Genomic DNA, 16,163 nt, shown 5'->3' with positions numbered 1-16,163 from the left:
CAATTTTTTTAATTTGCTTCTCATTAATTTTTATGGGATGGACCTAAAAGTTGTGAGCTTCTTGTCCTTTTCTGTTTGTATTAGATACCAGTTCTGTAGACCTGTTCATTCTCTTTGTGGTTGTTCCATCTCATAGATTTTTAACTATTAATAAAACCACAGTAAAAATAATTCATCCTTGGTGAATGCTTGTTTACTGTGGTGCCCTGTGAAAGTATACTGTTTGTTAAATCCCCTATTTTTATCATGCTTTTGGGATGCAGTTTTACCCAGAAATACTTAACAGATGTTACTGCATTAGGACACAGCAGCGTTCATTTGACTGACCTCCATTTCATAACTTACAGGACTGATGGTCGCCGCTGGTCTTTGGCTTCTCTCCCTTCTTCTGGCTATGGTACAAATACACCCAGCTCGACTGTTTCTGTAAGTATCTGTTTGGCTGTGCTGATGGATGTCGTCTGCACGCTTTAGCTTCTCAAATGTAGCATGCTTCTCTTAGGAGAAGACAATGTAGGTTTTGTTGTGTTTGATAGACTTAGAACTAACATGTGATAGGAAACTGCTTTACTTCCCTGAAATAGAAGAAAACTTTACGCAATGTGTACTTTGCTTTGAGATACTTTTTGGTAGTGAATAGTGTTCAGCTGCTCCCTTTTGATCTGCCTTATTTTAACCATATAATAGTTAGGTATCAAGTCTTAACTGAGGGTGCCTTGATGACAAGAAAGAGAAACTGTCTATGGCATGATTCATCTGTCCTGGGTTAGACTGCTGTCTTAGGATGAGATGAATCACACATTAGCCTTTGTTTTCCTTTCGCAATTGTGAGATGTTCATGCATGATGATAGGTTAGATACATAGCCTTTCAGATGGCTATAATCACAATAAAAGGAATCCTCTGGGATGCATAATAGAGTAAGTTTAACTTACTAATTTTTACCTTTTGGACCAGTTGTTTCAGTGCAAATTGTGGTGGTTTAAAAAAACAGCTGGGAATTAAACTCCAAGTAGGCCACCCCCATTTCCCCTCCAGTGAGAGGGGGATAAATGCAGAGACCATGGGTTGAGATAACAACAGCAGAGAATATGGGTTGAGGTAACAACAGAAAACCAGCAGCTAAGGAGTAGGAAATGCATGGTAATGGCAACAATATTGATAACAAAATTTACGAGAGGAGGTGCTTTACACACAAAAGGTGTTCAGCACCTCAGCTCAGTTCTGTGTGGCTGCTGAGACAAAGACAAGATGGCATTTGCTCTTTGTGGCTTGTGTTCCCCATCCGTGAGGCTGGAAAAAGAAACTGGATAAATCCCCAAAAAAGCTGGGTTGTCCATGTCTTGCTGTCTGCTGCCAGACCGCTGGGCTTAGCTCTGGTTGTCAGTATTCAGCTGGGTTTGCCTTGGCTCCCCTCAGGCTTGCTTCTGCCAGTGTTGTGTCAGCCCCCCACCATACCTGTGCATCTCATATGCTACAGCAGTGCCTTGGATCCTGCTCCAGAGCTCAGCTGTGGCAGAAGTACCAGCCTCTGCTTTGTGCATCTGCACATCCCTGTACTGGAGAGGAACGACTGTCTCATGTTACAACCTGGAGCAGAGCTCTTGGTTGTGGTAGTCACACCTACAGGCTGTGGAGGTAGATCTATAGAGAAAGCCTGCTTTGGAAATAGCAAATAGTAGACATTTTGACAGTTAGAACACATCACTGCAGTGGAAGCAATGGTCTGTGTAGATCCAACTATGGCTCTTCAACGTTTTATACCTTATATGGCTATGAAAGGTGTTTTACCTTTTATGAGTAGCCCATTTTACTGAATGGGTAATAATTGGTTTTTTTAAGCTGTTTCTTTGACAATTAAAGTAGGCTTTCTCTTCCTACTTCCAGTGGATTTGTTCAGTTTCTCTTGTGAAACAGTAGAGTTCCAGTTTCACGTTCTGTACAATCATGAAATACAACTATTTTGTGTTATGATCAACTCTTATTTTATTTTTGCCTACAGAGATTTCTGGAAGGACAATTATATCTGTCTTTAAACCATGTTGAGTAATTCCGTATATCTTAAGAACTTGTTCTCTAAAGCCTTAATTTTGACCTCTGCTTTCTTTTCTGTGTAGATGTTACTTTTGCCAAGTAAATTCCTTGGTTTCACATTAATTCTGTGAGCAGTTTCGATTAGGGCATGTTTGTATACCTCTTATTGGAACTAGATCAGATATGCTGTGCTCTTCTCCTAAAATATATTGACATAAAGGAGTTTATATCAAATAAAGGAATTGCCATAGAAACAATGTCACTGTTGGAAGAAACAGACTTGTGCTAGAAAGGAGATTAAAAGCTGTGTCAAAACCAGATCAAAATACAGTTTTAATTTTCTGTCCATATTAATTTCTTCGATATCTTAAGTTTTAAAATGGTAATTCTAATTAATATCCTTTCTTCCCCACTTAAGTTCGCTAGCTGCTGTAGGCATCCTGGAATGTGGAGCAATTTTACGTGGTATTTGCATCTGCTGTCCATACATTCATGGACTTAGATGTCTTAACTTCTGTAATACATCATTGTTGACCTAGCCCATGATAATTTCTGACTAGAATATATAAATAATAACATACTTATATGTCTTTCCTACCATTGAGTAAACAGTTTCTTACTTGTGGAAATAAACGCGTTTTTCCAATAAATACATTTTAATTTTGTTGAAGAAAGCAGCAGTAGAGAATTCATGCCATAAATATCAATGGTGTCCCACCCTTAAGAGTAAGGGATCACCCAAGATTGGTAAATACTTGTGGTCAAAAGAAATTACAGAATTCAAACAATCCACAAAAACTCACTAAGTTACATTTGTAAATTACACACTTGGCATAGAAATTGGTGTATTAGTCTCTGACCTGCTGTATAAGCACATGTCAGTGTGTTTTGCATAAAGGGGTGGCGTGGGAAGGAAAGAAAAAAAGAAGAAAAAGGGGAGGAATAAGGGGGGAGGAAGAGATCACTGGTCCTGACTCCAGCATTAGTCCAGCTGCGGGGATATCTCAGGATCTTGGGGATGCCTGAGGCTTGGGGTGGGGGGTGTACCATTTTGTAGAGAAGCTGTGGCCACCCTGAAGATGGATTTCTCAGTTTCAATGCAAATTAGTGATCACTCACAGTCTAGTCTTTCGGGTCCTTGTGGAAATGGATCAGAGGGTTTCGGGGGTCTTTGGCAAGTCTTGATTCTATGCCTACTTCTCCACTTCATTTCTCTGTGCTGTACTGCACTGTGCTTATCTCCAGGAGGTAGATCAAAGACCTCTGTCCCAGAGGAGTGCTGTCCTACCTCTGTGTGGCCCCTTGTCCGTCACATCTTGTTCTTAAATAAAATTCACATTAATCTAGACATGTATCAGCCAGTGAGCAGAAGGAGCTTTTACACATTGCAATAGATCACAACTTTGTTCTTCACAAGCAAGTGAAAGTCCAAGTAGGGGCCAAAGTGTCTGTAGTTACCACAGTTATGCTGAGGTGAGTGTAGCTCACTCATTTGTTGAGTGTTTTGTTTGTTTGTTTGTTTTTTAATTTTGAAAGTGATGAGATGGATAGAATTACCTATTTAATGGAAGGTCGTGGGTTTAGAAGTGGTGCAAGTACCACAAATACTGCTTATCACAACAAAATCAAAATTAAAATACCTTCTGCTTGATTTTTCAGTTGGAAAGAAGCTGGTGGTTTATCTTCCTCTAGCACAGTAGGATCAGATCTTGGCAGTTAGACAATGCAGTTGAGATGATTGAGTCTTTTACTGGGAGACAAGCTGTGTATTTTTCAAACCCGTATTTCTGTTTCAGAAGAACATTTGCATTTCCATAATGCACTGCAGTTGAACATATTAAAAAATTTAGCTCTTGTTTGATTTTTGGAGCATTACTTGTAGAATGCCAGGAGAACTATTTTGTTTAAGAATTTTGCTGTAAGAATTTGGATTTGTACTGAAATAAGAATTTAGATCACCAAAAAAATGTACTTTGTGCCTTTGATGGTCCTGATACAACTGAGAGTGGTTAGCATAGGAAGATCCTCTCTTCAGTCGTGTTGGATCTAAACTCTGTGGCACCTTGTATGAGGAGAAGTGTGATATGAGTTACTTTCACACTGATCTTCCCATAATCCCCTGAAACCAAAGAGATAGAGAGAATAGCCACCTGTGCTATTCTTCATTCTCCAATGCTCTGTATTGGGAAATTCTCCTGTACTACAGTATCATTTATTTTACAGAGCATGGCTGTGGGATAACAGGTTAACTGCAACTAACTGCTATAGTATGAGATAAGAAAGAACTTACCTTTACCTATGCTGTATGCTGAATTATGCATGGTAATATGCTAAGGCAGAATTTCATGCATGAGTTACTGTAACTCAGCAAGTTACTACCTATCCAGTGAGCTGTGGTAAATTCTCAGTGTGCATGCCTCTTAGCCTGCAGCAAAGCAAGGTAACACAGTCTTGCAAACTTCGGCTTATTGTGATGTGGTGTGGCATTCCCATGTAGACCAGTCCTTGTTAGCCTTTTCTACTAGTGGGTTTTATTCTTTTTTGCTTTTAGGAGATGAGATTTCATGAGATCTAGCGTGATAAGAAAACTTTTCTTTTGCTTCTGATCTAGGATATTAGCCTTTACCACACAAGTTGCCAGGAGATTAAAAAGACTTCCTAGCTTCTGTGCTTAATAGCCTGGTTATTATCTGCTGACCTTAGCAATGCAGGGGTAATATTTGTGCAGTACAAAAGTTTATTGATTTCCCTCACTAGAAATGATGTAGCAAAGAAACTCTTTACTGCCTCCATTAAAAGAGCACCTAGGCGGGGGCCTTGGTGTTCAATATGAGAAGTCAGATAAGCAGTAATGGGCACATGTAAATTGATACACAGAAGAAATTCATTTTATTGAGAAATACAGCTGGAGTCTGAAGAGCTCCAGAAAGATATCCGGGTTTTTCAACTTCTTCCCTTCTGCGGGTAAAATACAGGGAATGTCTGCATGGTAGTGAGCAGCTTTGTGCAGTCATACAAGAATATTTATGAATCAGCTGACTTGGAAACTGATTTTGGTACCAGAAACAGTAGAACATTTCTCTGTGTTTGGCAGTCCATGTTAGCAAGACTGGTTGTTAGTGATTTTAACTATGTATGCGTTCTATAAAATGTGTACAAGATTCAGGTTCACGGAAAAGTTCAAAGTTCTACCTCTAGGCATCTAACATGGTTAAGGTAGAGCTGCAAAAAAACCCTTAAAATACATAGTTTGGTCATTTGGACTGCTTATGTAATGCAGGTTTGTACATGAAATGTTGCAAGGGTGGTTTTGGTGCCATTTTCATACCTGTCCATATCTTCCAGTTTGATACTAAATGGACGGTTTTATTGTAATTCCGTTTGTTTTTTGTGGTCATATAACTGGTCTTGATAAATATAGTGAGTTCTCTCATTCTGTTTTCAGAGTACAGTTTTTTAGAAGATATTAACATATTAATCTTTTCAGCAAAATTTTAGCTAGAATTTGATTTTATTTTTAAGAGCATTAGTAATGTCTTAAATATGGATACTGAAGTACCTTTATTATGAAGATTTACAATTGGCACTGTGACAATAAGTTGTACTTTATGGTTACCATACTTAGGCTGTCCTATTCCAATAATTAATTTTCAGCAGACTCCATTTTAGCTATTCTTATGTATCATTATGTATCATTGACATCAGACATCACCTTTGCCTTAGGAAATTTAAATTTTTGAAATGCAGCGTGTCTTCTGAACTGAAGTGGTTCTTATTTTTAATATTTACTCTATATTTAGCTCATGAGATTGAGAGTAATTATTTCTTTTCTTCTTTAAATTGGTAGTTCAGGTATGAGAAACAGTAACTATAATTTTTTAACTTAAATTACATTATTCATTACTCGTGAGCACCATATGGTTTTGAAAATGATGTTTTTTCACTCTGATGGAATGCTTGTGTTTTCTTGTGCTCTCTTAGTCATCCTGCTCATCCCAAGAGAAGCTACACCAGTTACCATACCAACCAACACCTGATGAACTACATTTTTTGTCTAAACATTTCTGTACCACTGAGAGCATTGCCAGTGATAATAGGTGCAGGACGACTGCAATGCGCCCTCGGTCCCGAAGTCTCAGGTGAGTTTGTGTATCTGAAAACAGGGGATGGATCTAAATTCACATATTGTGGGTAGCATCATGGTGTGTTACACTGGGGATGTGTACTGGTTTTGAAATAGCTGAAATACATATGTAAGTGAGGCTAAATAAAGAGTAGTCTTTAAATACTTGTTCTGGTTTTGGTCATGACTTACTTCAGTGGTAAATATCGTTAAGATAAGTCTTAATGTGAAGGCAGCTAATCTGCACAGAGTGTCTTGATGACCTAGTCATTAATGATATAATTGTAGTATTCCCTTTCTGAATCCTAGTACTTGCTCTGTTCTCAGTAGTAGCCTGTGAATGTCTGTAACAGGCTGCCTGCATCAATTCAAGGACTCGTCATTGTGATATCCCTGACAAAGTTTAGTATTCAGTTTTCATCTTTAAGAATACCAAAAGCCAGATTTAGATCCACAGAATGATTTAAGTTGGAAGGGACCTTAAAGATCATCTCGTTTCAACCCCGCTGCTCTGAGCAGGGACATTTCCACTAGACCAGACCTGCTAGACAGATTGAATGGGCCAGAATCACCAATACCAAGAAATCTGTATTGAGATTTTTTTAAAGGGCTTTCTAGTGGACAGTGAGACTCATAATAGCAAAAAGTAATTTTGTAGGTTTCTGAGATCTTTGAGTATTTTTTATGAATTCTTTTCCTCAAAGTCTTGTGCTTTTTTTTACAGGCACAGTGCTCCATCTTTGTTCGACATGTGCATATATATGACATTATTTGTAGAAAGTTAATGCCTTTATCTGCTGGTCAGATTGAAAATAGGTTGTTTTGATATATTTTTTCAAATTATCCATTTAGAAAAACAACAAAACTGAAACAAACTTATTTTGTACTTTTTCACTTGCAGCTACCAGAGTTCTTGGTCAGATCTTGCTATTTTGATTGTATCTAATCTTCAAAGGTACAGGTATAAGACCAGTTAAAAAGATCTCTGTTGCCCTTCTGAAGAAAAGATAATGTTCACAAGGCTTCATCTGCCTTGAAATACAGGTACAAACTAGGAGAATAACGTGGTTAGCAGTTAGATGTCAAGTGCATTAAATGATCATGAGGACTTGAACAGAAATAGCAGAAAGGAACTTAAGTGTACTGTTGATTGCCGACTACCTTTCCAGTGAAGTCTGTGCTGAATTTTTGTTGCAAGTAAGTCATACAAAAATGTTAAGAACTAACTGTAGTTCATGCTGGGACAAGTGTAAAGGGATAATTTGCTTTGCTTGCAGCCCTGGACGTTCTCCTGCTTGCTGTGACAATGAAATAATTATGATGAACCATGTCTACAAAGAAAGGTTCCCAAAGGTAATGAATTATATTTAAGATACCCAGTATCTAAATTGGTAGGTAACATAGGTTTTAAGTAAGTGGTGCTTTTGTTATGGGAAGTAATGATCCAGCCCTGTAATGGCTTCCATAAAGCATCACTGATCTCTTACTGCAACTGATAAAGTCATGATAAGGAAAACTCTGGCTGAGTACTGGACATTCATTTGGCAATGCTGCCAAACTGGTTTTGAAATTAGTCATGCTGGTAAAATATTCTGCTGATTGGAATCTGATGATACATTGGATTTCAATAGGTGGTGTACTGGGGGCAAATGTATACTGCATTAGTAAATTGAAACCAGTTTTCAGTACTAAGTCTTGAGAAGCATCTGCTCTGGTGATATACCAGCAGATTCCTTTTTGTTAGTCCATTTCTTCATTTTCCCAAACACTTGCTATATACTTTACATGCATTATATGCACTGATATATATTATATACTGTATATTATATACTGATCTAATACACTTAATGAGATCAGTACACAGATGTGGGAGTTTGACTATGAAGTAGGAGGATGTTTTGCTTTCCTGTCCAGAGATCTTGAGACACAGATGAGTTCCTAGGTGCAGGTGTGTGTGCATAACTTGAAGCACTATACTCTCAGTTGCTGCTAGGATTTTAGTTACCTCTGGAAAATAAGACAAGGTATTGTTCCTAAAATGAGAGTTAAAAAGGGAGAAATTTCTTTGCATTTCTTTATATAAAGAAAGTTTTGTCAGTATTTGCAGAGTAATCGAGCAACAATATGAAGTGTGCAGAACTCACTCATCTTACTGTTTGAGATATGAACTAAGGTGTGTGGGATTACAGTTTAATAATAATAATAATAGTAATAATGATATCTTCAAAGGGTTTTTTTTAAGCATCTGCATTTCTGTGAGAACCAGACAGTTGGTTCTGTAAAACAAATGCATCTGGGAACCTGCAGACATGTTTGGCAGGACCTGTGAGCCTGTGGTGCTTCTAATTAGTCAAATGAGCCTCATTCAAACTCTGCTCAGTGAAATATTTTTGGGGAGTAACCTTTGTGAAAGTAGTGACTATATTCTGCTGTCTAGTATCTGCATTTTTAGCAGAGAAAAGTAGACCTCCTATGAGTTCTCTTTTTTCTTTTTATATATTTCCACTTTGGCTTTGACATAAAAGCTTTTTAGTTCTGTTAGTGATTATCACAAGATTAGTGCACAGTTAATCACCATGGGCAGACAAAGTGGGGAACTGCTAGGAGAACAACGAGGCTGTTGTTTTTCTGTACTGGTAATGTGGGGAAGTGTCATCTCTCACTTGGCCTTTGTGTACTTGCCTTTTGTCTTCAGTCATTTCATGCATTCCAGCTAGGTAAATTCTTAGGCGGTAGAGAAATGTTCTAGAGTCAGAAATAACTTTTAAGGCTGTTAGTTTCACATAGAGCTGATTTAATGTGTTCAACAACTACTTTTCTATAGGCCACAGCTCAGATGGAAGAGAGACTTCAGGATATTATAACAAATCATTCTCCAGAGAACACCCTTCCTCTGGCAGATGGAGTGCTCAGTTTTACCCACCATCAGATCACAGAACTGGCTCGAGATTGTTTAGATAAATCTCACCAGGGCCTCATCACATCACGATACTTCCTTGAATTACAGCAGAAATTAGACAAATTGCTACAGGAGGTATGATCCGTGAGACTGCTTTATGTTTGCCTGAAAAACTGTTTAAATCTGTTTGCCTTAGAGTTTTTTTGAATATTGTCTTGAATTACGACTGTTTACTCAAGTACTTGTCAAAGTGGTATTCATAAGATGATTTAGTCTACATAATGACTCCTACAAAAACTATAAGGCACCCTGGCATATTGGTCTAGAATAGATGTGTTGTAAAGATTCCAGAAACAACAGGATTATGTCTTGCAGTGCAAGTTGTAGATTACTTACAGAAGTGTGTGCATAAGCCCCAGACAGGGCTGGCTATTTCATTTACTTTAAATAAATGAGGTAACATACATGTTTTCCTTTTATCAGCCCTACTGTGTCAAGAAAGCAGACAGCAATCTTTAGCTTTCCATTAGTGAGAGATTATTTATTTTTTAATTATTTGTAACATTCCTCTCATAGCTGAAATGTTGATTAACAGCAAAAATGTCTTTTCTAAATATGTTGAAACTTTATTAGAATAATCAGCTAAATTAATTAAGAAGAACTCAAAACTTGACAAACGTGCTGTTACGTAAGTTTCTGTAGTTTATTCATGTATCATTTTCAAAAGAATGAGTGCAACATGTAATGTACTCATTCATTTATTTGTGTGGGCTTTGATAGTATGTTATGAGTCAAAATTAATGTGATAGAGCAGGAGATGTGAAATTAATTTGAAATTCTTTCCAGCTGATATCTTAAGATGCCATGCCTGTCTTAATTGGTCTTTTACTTTCTTTTGAATACACAAGCAGTTTTGGTTGAGTTTTCGTGGGGTTTTTTGATTTTTTTTTGTTGTTGTTTGTTTGTTTGTATGTGTTGTTTTCTTGGGTTTTGTTTTTCCTATGCTGCTTTTTTGTTAATTTCTATTTTGCAAATAGGATTTCTGAAACTACTGTTTTTTGAACTTTTTCTCTTCATAAGCCAAAACAAGATGTAAGACATCAATAAATTTACTCTGGATTGTTGAAAGCCTATTTTTTAAACATTGAAAATACTTGGAGTTTGCTTACTAGTCAAGAGAAGGTTTTGAACCAGTAACCTTCTTATGAAATGGTCATAGTTCTGCCATGCCAAAGTGCAGGCAGAATTGGCCAGTTGATAATGTCAGAATACCAGAAAACATGTCGAAGCCAGGATTTGCTGAACCACTGTTAACAATATATATCTTAAAATGGCTACACATTAAGTAGAGTTTAGAATATGTGTTCACTAACACCTCTCCCAAAACCTGCTAAAAAAACATGCCACGACATTATTCTTCAACCTGCATATAAAGGAAAAAATCACAAAGCCACTCATTTTGTCATATTCTATGATGTTAGTTCTTTATTATGAAAAAGATTCCTGTTCTGCAAAGACATACCTTAAAAAATTCAGACTTAACTTTTGAGTCCACTGCTTGCTTCTTGTTAATAGCATGATATGACAGTATGAAAACATTTTCTTTGCACAACTTTGTTATGGACATTTAGTTGTGCTTTGGTTTCATGTGATTCATTTGTTGTTAATTCCCAGCTGCAATCTTCAGTAGAAAGCTGCATTTCATGCTGCTGCTTGGCACTGTGCAGTTACTTTAACTAGGGGAAGATTCCTGTGAGGTCAAAGCAGCTTGGTTCACCAAAACCTTTAGAATTTTAAGGTCAAGTGGACCTGAATGCTTTCCTACTTCATCCTCCTTAAATGTAATATGTGTTGAATCTTTTGTTCACCTAGGCACCTGAGTGTTCATAAAACTCTACAAAGATGCTTTAAATTTTGTGGGAAGTTAAAATAGGTGGTGTTTTGTTTACAAAAGAGTTTTATTTGGGCTAAATTGATAATGTTTAGAATTACGCTTCTGTCCAGTTAAGGTACTTCTGAAACTTTTTGCAGGTGGCTAGATTATATTTGTACAGTTTTCCTTTCTTAAACTCCATAAATTAATTCCTCTCATATATTTGGTGATTTTTAAAATTGTGGTATTTACATTAAGAGCAATATGCATAGTTTCCTTTTTTCTTACAGTTTTTTTTTTCAAAAATGTAATGTTTTATAGGAAAAATTTCTTACTGGTCTGTAGTAATAATATTTTAAGTGTTAGTTTATTAATTTTCTTTGTGGTTTTGAATAAGCAAGAGATGCTGAGAAACTTAAGTCTGTGAGTTCTGCTATTCAGAGTAAGGAAATGCTTTGATATTTAAGGCAAGGGCTATTAATACATTCTAATCAGAAGGAGAATTTTACAGTTGCTTTGCATTCACTAGCATCCCTTAATATTGTAGTTTGTTCTTAGAGGGGAACATTTAAAAGAAACTTGAAATGCAGCTCAGACTATTGTGCAGGTGTTGTCAATCTTCTAGAAGTATATTTTCTGTATATATTCTTCTATAGCACTTCCCCCTCTCTTTTGTATTTTCATTGTCATCCTTTCTACATGTACCTTTAGATGAAGCCTCTCTACAGGTAAAGGTTTTTTATATGTATATATGCATATAAATTGTCATTTTCCTATGACTGACCGAAAGACAGTATGAATTTGGGATGGATGTTGCTTATATCTATTACTATTAATGTTCGTTTTCATTTCAGCCTAACATTGTTATTAACAAATTGAGGCACAACCTGCATGTGTAGATCAGTGTTGAGCTGTATTGATAGATTGTATCTATTTCCAAAAATGGTGGTAATAACACTGGGAAAGCTTAAGAAACAAGAAACAAAAGAAGGCGGCACTTTTGTAGTTACAGTGTTAGAGTTTTAAAGCTGGGATTATTTGAACAGAAGTTACAGTGTTACTCAGATCTTTTTTATCTCTGCTGGCATCTTGAAATCGATGTGCGGTTTGTATCAAGTACATGCTTCAGACCCTGTGGATGTCCTCAATATCACTGCTTTCCTAAGCAGTGCATTGAATGTGATTTGGTTCAATATGACTTTATTTTCTATCTTTCAGGCTCAAGAGCGATCAGAGAGTGGAGAAATGGCATTTATTAAACAACTTGTTCGCAAAATCTTGATAGTTATTGCTCGTCCTGCTCGCTTACTGGAATGCCTGGTAAGGTCATGCTTACTATGTTTTCACTTAGTAGGTAGTGTTTTTCACTTAGTAGTGCAGGCAATTCTCTGATTTACTATTCAAGGTTCTTTATAATTGATTTTTGAACATGTCAAACAGTGTGGTAGGGCTTCATTGTTAGTGGGATCCTTTCCACTTCTATTATTGGATATAGTGTACTGGCAGGACCCTCCTGTGGTTTTGTTTGATTCTCTCCTATTGCAGATAGTATGGTATAGAATCCCTTTCATCAACTGAGGAAGCTGCTGTTTAAAACCAGTTGGCTTTTTCTGTTGTTTTGTTAGACTTCTCCATTTCTAGGGAAGACTGCTCCAGAATTGTAATTGCTTAGTGGTTTTCTCATTTCTTAATAGTTTCATAATTTTGTTGCACTCAACAGCTGCCAGAACTATAAACAGCTTGAGGTCAGTTCTGCAGTACCTGATCTGGCGATAAGAGCAGCAGAGGGATTAGGCTGTCTGGAAACACAGGTAGTTGGTGTTTTAGTGGGGACCAGAAGGAGCAGAAGAGTTGATTTATTTATGCATGAGCATAGCAGCGAAGTTGCCACACTGGGTTAGACTGTGTGTGCTGTGTGGGCATATTTCTGCTTCTCTTGCCCATGCTGTGGGAGCTGGGATCGCTCAGGTGCGGTTAGTTGTGCACATGGAGCCAGTGTGCTTCAGTTGTTCAGTTGAACTAATAAACACTTGCAGAACACAGTGTACACAGGAGGATGGTGTAGACACCCAAATACCATGCCAGAGGCAGCCCGATTCCAAAAGGCCTGGCAGGCAGCCTGAGCTGATTTTGAGCCACTATGCTTGCCAATATAAGATCAGTGTTGATGCTGCATACAGCTATTTGAGGCTGGCAGGCCTTATGTGGAAGCCAGCCGGCTGCTAGACTCAAGTTATGCCTGAAATTGTCATAACTCCATTTGCGTCACACTGAATCTGAGCTAGTAAGCTATCTAGTAAGTATTTCCAACGTGATTTTGGCTTTGTGCTGAGTCCCTTCATCTGTGGCACAGTTAATCCACACCCTGGCTCGTTCAGCCATGGGCATTTTGAGAGCTGCCTCTATTTTGTTTTGGAAACACAAAGTCTCGGTGCTCCCAGTTGCTTTGTTGTTTGTGATTTGCAGTTCAGAAGGAAAGTAAAAATAAGATATGTGCTCTGAATCAGCATGAAAGAGATGTGAGATGTTTAAAAAAAACAACCAAAACAAACAAAAAGGAAGACTTTAGAGAGAAGGACATCTTAGCATGTCCTGCTTCTGCTGTTGAATCCAAACTTGTTTTACTCCTCTCCCTGAGTTCATTCCATGTCTAGTGTATTGTTCCCTGCTCTGTTTACAGGGTTTATATATTTCTCCACATCATCCAGTTTCTCTTATCCTTGTTTTTTTGGTTTGCATTCTTGTCTATTATCATACACCCAGAAATGCTCTTAAATATGTCTTGTAGGCAGTCAGGACTTCTTAATAATGCTTTACACCTTCCATTACAGGCTTGCTAGCTTTCTCCCATCAGCCCTTGTACCCAGCATCATCATTCTGTATTAGCTTTCTAACTGAGGTGCTGGAGTGCGTCCAGTGAAGGGCAGCAAGACTCACGAAGAGTCTAGAAAATACATCTAGGAACAGCTGAGGGAGCTGGGTTTGTTTGGTCTCAAGAAGAGAAGGTTCAGGGGGCACCTTATCACTCTTACAGCTCCCTGAAAGGAAGGTGCCAGGTGGGAGCTGTTCTCCCATATGGTATGTGCAGAACTACAGGAAGTAGCCTTAAATTCAGAGAGGGGAGATTCAGATGACATATTTGAAATTTTTTTCCCCTATTAGAGTGGTCAGGCATTGGAATAGGTTGTGTAGGAGGTGGTGGAGTTACCTGGAGTGTTCAAGAGGTGTTTGGATCTCACGCTGTGGGTGATGGTTCAGTGGTTTAGAGGTTACAGTGGTGGTGCTGGGTGGATGGTTGGACTGAATTATCTTAAAGGTTTCTTTGAACTATGATGATTCTGTGGTTCCAATTCAAGGTCTCTCTTGGTGGTCTATTTGCCTATTAGTTTATTCTCCCAAAGTACTAAACTTTAATGGGATCTAGTCCAACTCTTTGTTCACTTAGTTCCCACTTTCTGCTGCTGGGATTTTATCCTAGGCTACTTGCTGTGCCTTACCCTTCAAGTAGAGTGATGTGCATCCTGCACCCCTCCTTTTGCTGGGCATGCTGAAGTGAGTGGAAGAACAGTGGTGCAAAGTCCAGTTGTGACTGTGTCTCATAATTGAGTTTCAGAGCAGCAGTGGCAGGGAAAGCCAGCACAGCTTGCTACTAGTGTTCTCACTTAAAACAGGATATTCAAGAGGCTTAAACTGGATTGTGACAACCCTGCATTGTATGTTTCTACAGATACAGAGAGCTTGAACAAATTTTGGCGTACAGTCAAGGAACAATACATTTTTCATGCCAGAAGATGTTAAGCCTAGATCATAAACATTTCGAATATTACTGTTTGGCATTTTAGAATATCTGTGTGAAATAGATAATAGGTGTGGAAAACTTCAGCCTCTCTAAGAAAGTTCATAAAATTGTAAGAAAAAATTCTAGCTTTGTGGTCATCAGACATTTCAGATACCATGCAGTAAAGCTGGTAAAGTTTCCTGATGGTGGTCTTGTCTCAGGTGTTCATAGCATGTGAAATCCTATATCAGTTTACTTGATATTCATATGAATAAAGGTTTTACAGTTTCACAGGTGGTAAGAGCTACTGCCAATTATTTAAATATTCTTTTTCCATTTATATGTGGAAAATGAAATACAGAGTTGGAAGTGAAGATCAGAAAATAAATTCATTGCTTCTCATTATTTGCACCTGTGTTTGTATATGTGTGTCTTTAGATCATTGCACACACAAACACACTTACACATTCATATGATTAAAATTGCCTGTTTTGAAATTGCCTTGTCTTGCTAGTAAGTGGAGGAGAAGCTGTTTATCTGTCACTGCAGCAGGTCAGGAGATGATAATGTTTTCATGACAAAAGTAAATAGAAATCTTGGCACACAACATCATGCTGTTGGCTGCTTTAGTGCCAAAGAATAACATGTAAGAGATACAGCTGGGGATGGCATGATGAGAAGAGTTAAGCCTGAAATAGCATGTACTGTTTAGGTTCAGGTTTTTGGGCAGGTTTGCAGCATCCTGTGACTCTGGGCTAATAAAGTGAGGCAGCTTGGACAGTTCATGGGTTCACGGTTAAGTCCTTTGCAGTAGGTTGTACATGATGAAGATTGTTTCATGACACATTTAAAACTAAGATTGTTTCCATAAGATTGGAAATTCTAAAGATACTTTATTTAAGACATGCTGCAGCTGCTCATTTTAGCTGCAGCAGTTTTGATGCTTGCAAAAAGCATGGTACCAAATTTCTCAAGCTGCCTTCTGGGTCGGGATGTTGACTTTACAAGTTCTGATAGCCTGAGGATTTAGGACAGGAGCCTTGTGACTCAACATGTAGTCTAAAATTCCATGGAGTTATGTTTGGTTGCAAAACAGCCAGGAAATTAGCTATCTCAGCAGTCTGCCTGGCTTCTACAGGTATTTGTGACACAGCTGACCTACTGGAGGAAAAAATCTATTTCTATTACTTTTGTTCATTTTTGTCCCTTGTTGAGGCTTGCCTTTTTGGTATGTTATAAGTGATGGTTGTAATATAGTTAGTTCCCACAGGGGAATGTTTAATTTCTGAATTTGAAACAGTTGGATCAACGAAGCTCAGATTTTTAAAATCGAATTTCAATTTTATCTTCATTCTAAAGTTAGTGATTTTTTAAATTGTATTTTCCATAAAACACAGTACATATATATTGATTAGAAATATTTGAAATTAATACTTCAGAAGTAAAAAGTGTAGTGC

At 37.7% G+C, this 16,163-nt stretch overlaps 1 protein-coding gene across 16 annotated transcripts in view; it reads left to right on the top strand.

Annotated features, from left to right (window-relative positions):
- MAST4 (microtubule associated serine/threonine kinase family member 4) overlaps positions 1-16,163 on the top strand; it is a 278,365-nt gene that overhangs the window by 220,522 nt on the left and 41,680 nt on the right. For all 16 annotated transcript variants that reach the window (XM_071425284.1, XM_071425286.1, XM_071425285.1 and 13 more), the window contains 5 exons: positions 348-426; positions 6,015-6,172; positions 7,434-7,509; positions 8,981-9,190; positions 12,147-12,248. In XM_071425284.1, the coding sequence (XP_071281385.1) occupies positions 348-426; positions 6,015-6,172; positions 7,434-7,509; positions 8,981-9,190; positions 12,147-12,248 (625 nt within the window). The remainder of the gene's footprint in view (positions 1-347; positions 427-6,014; positions 6,173-7,433; positions 7,510-8,980; positions 9,191-12,146; positions 12,249-16,163) is intronic.

This window comes from Agelaius tricolor, unplaced genomic scaffold, assembly GCF_023055355.1.
Source record: "Agelaius tricolor isolate 1412-34295 unplaced genomic scaffold, bAgeTri1.0.p SCAF_4, whole genome shotgun sequence".
In the NCBI taxonomy this organism is placed as follows: Eukaryota; Metazoa; Chordata; class Aves; order Passeriformes; family Icteridae; genus Agelaius; species Agelaius tricolor.
The sequence above is the reverse complement of the archived record's forward strand: the minus strand, read 5'-3'. Positions and strand labels throughout refer to the sequence as shown.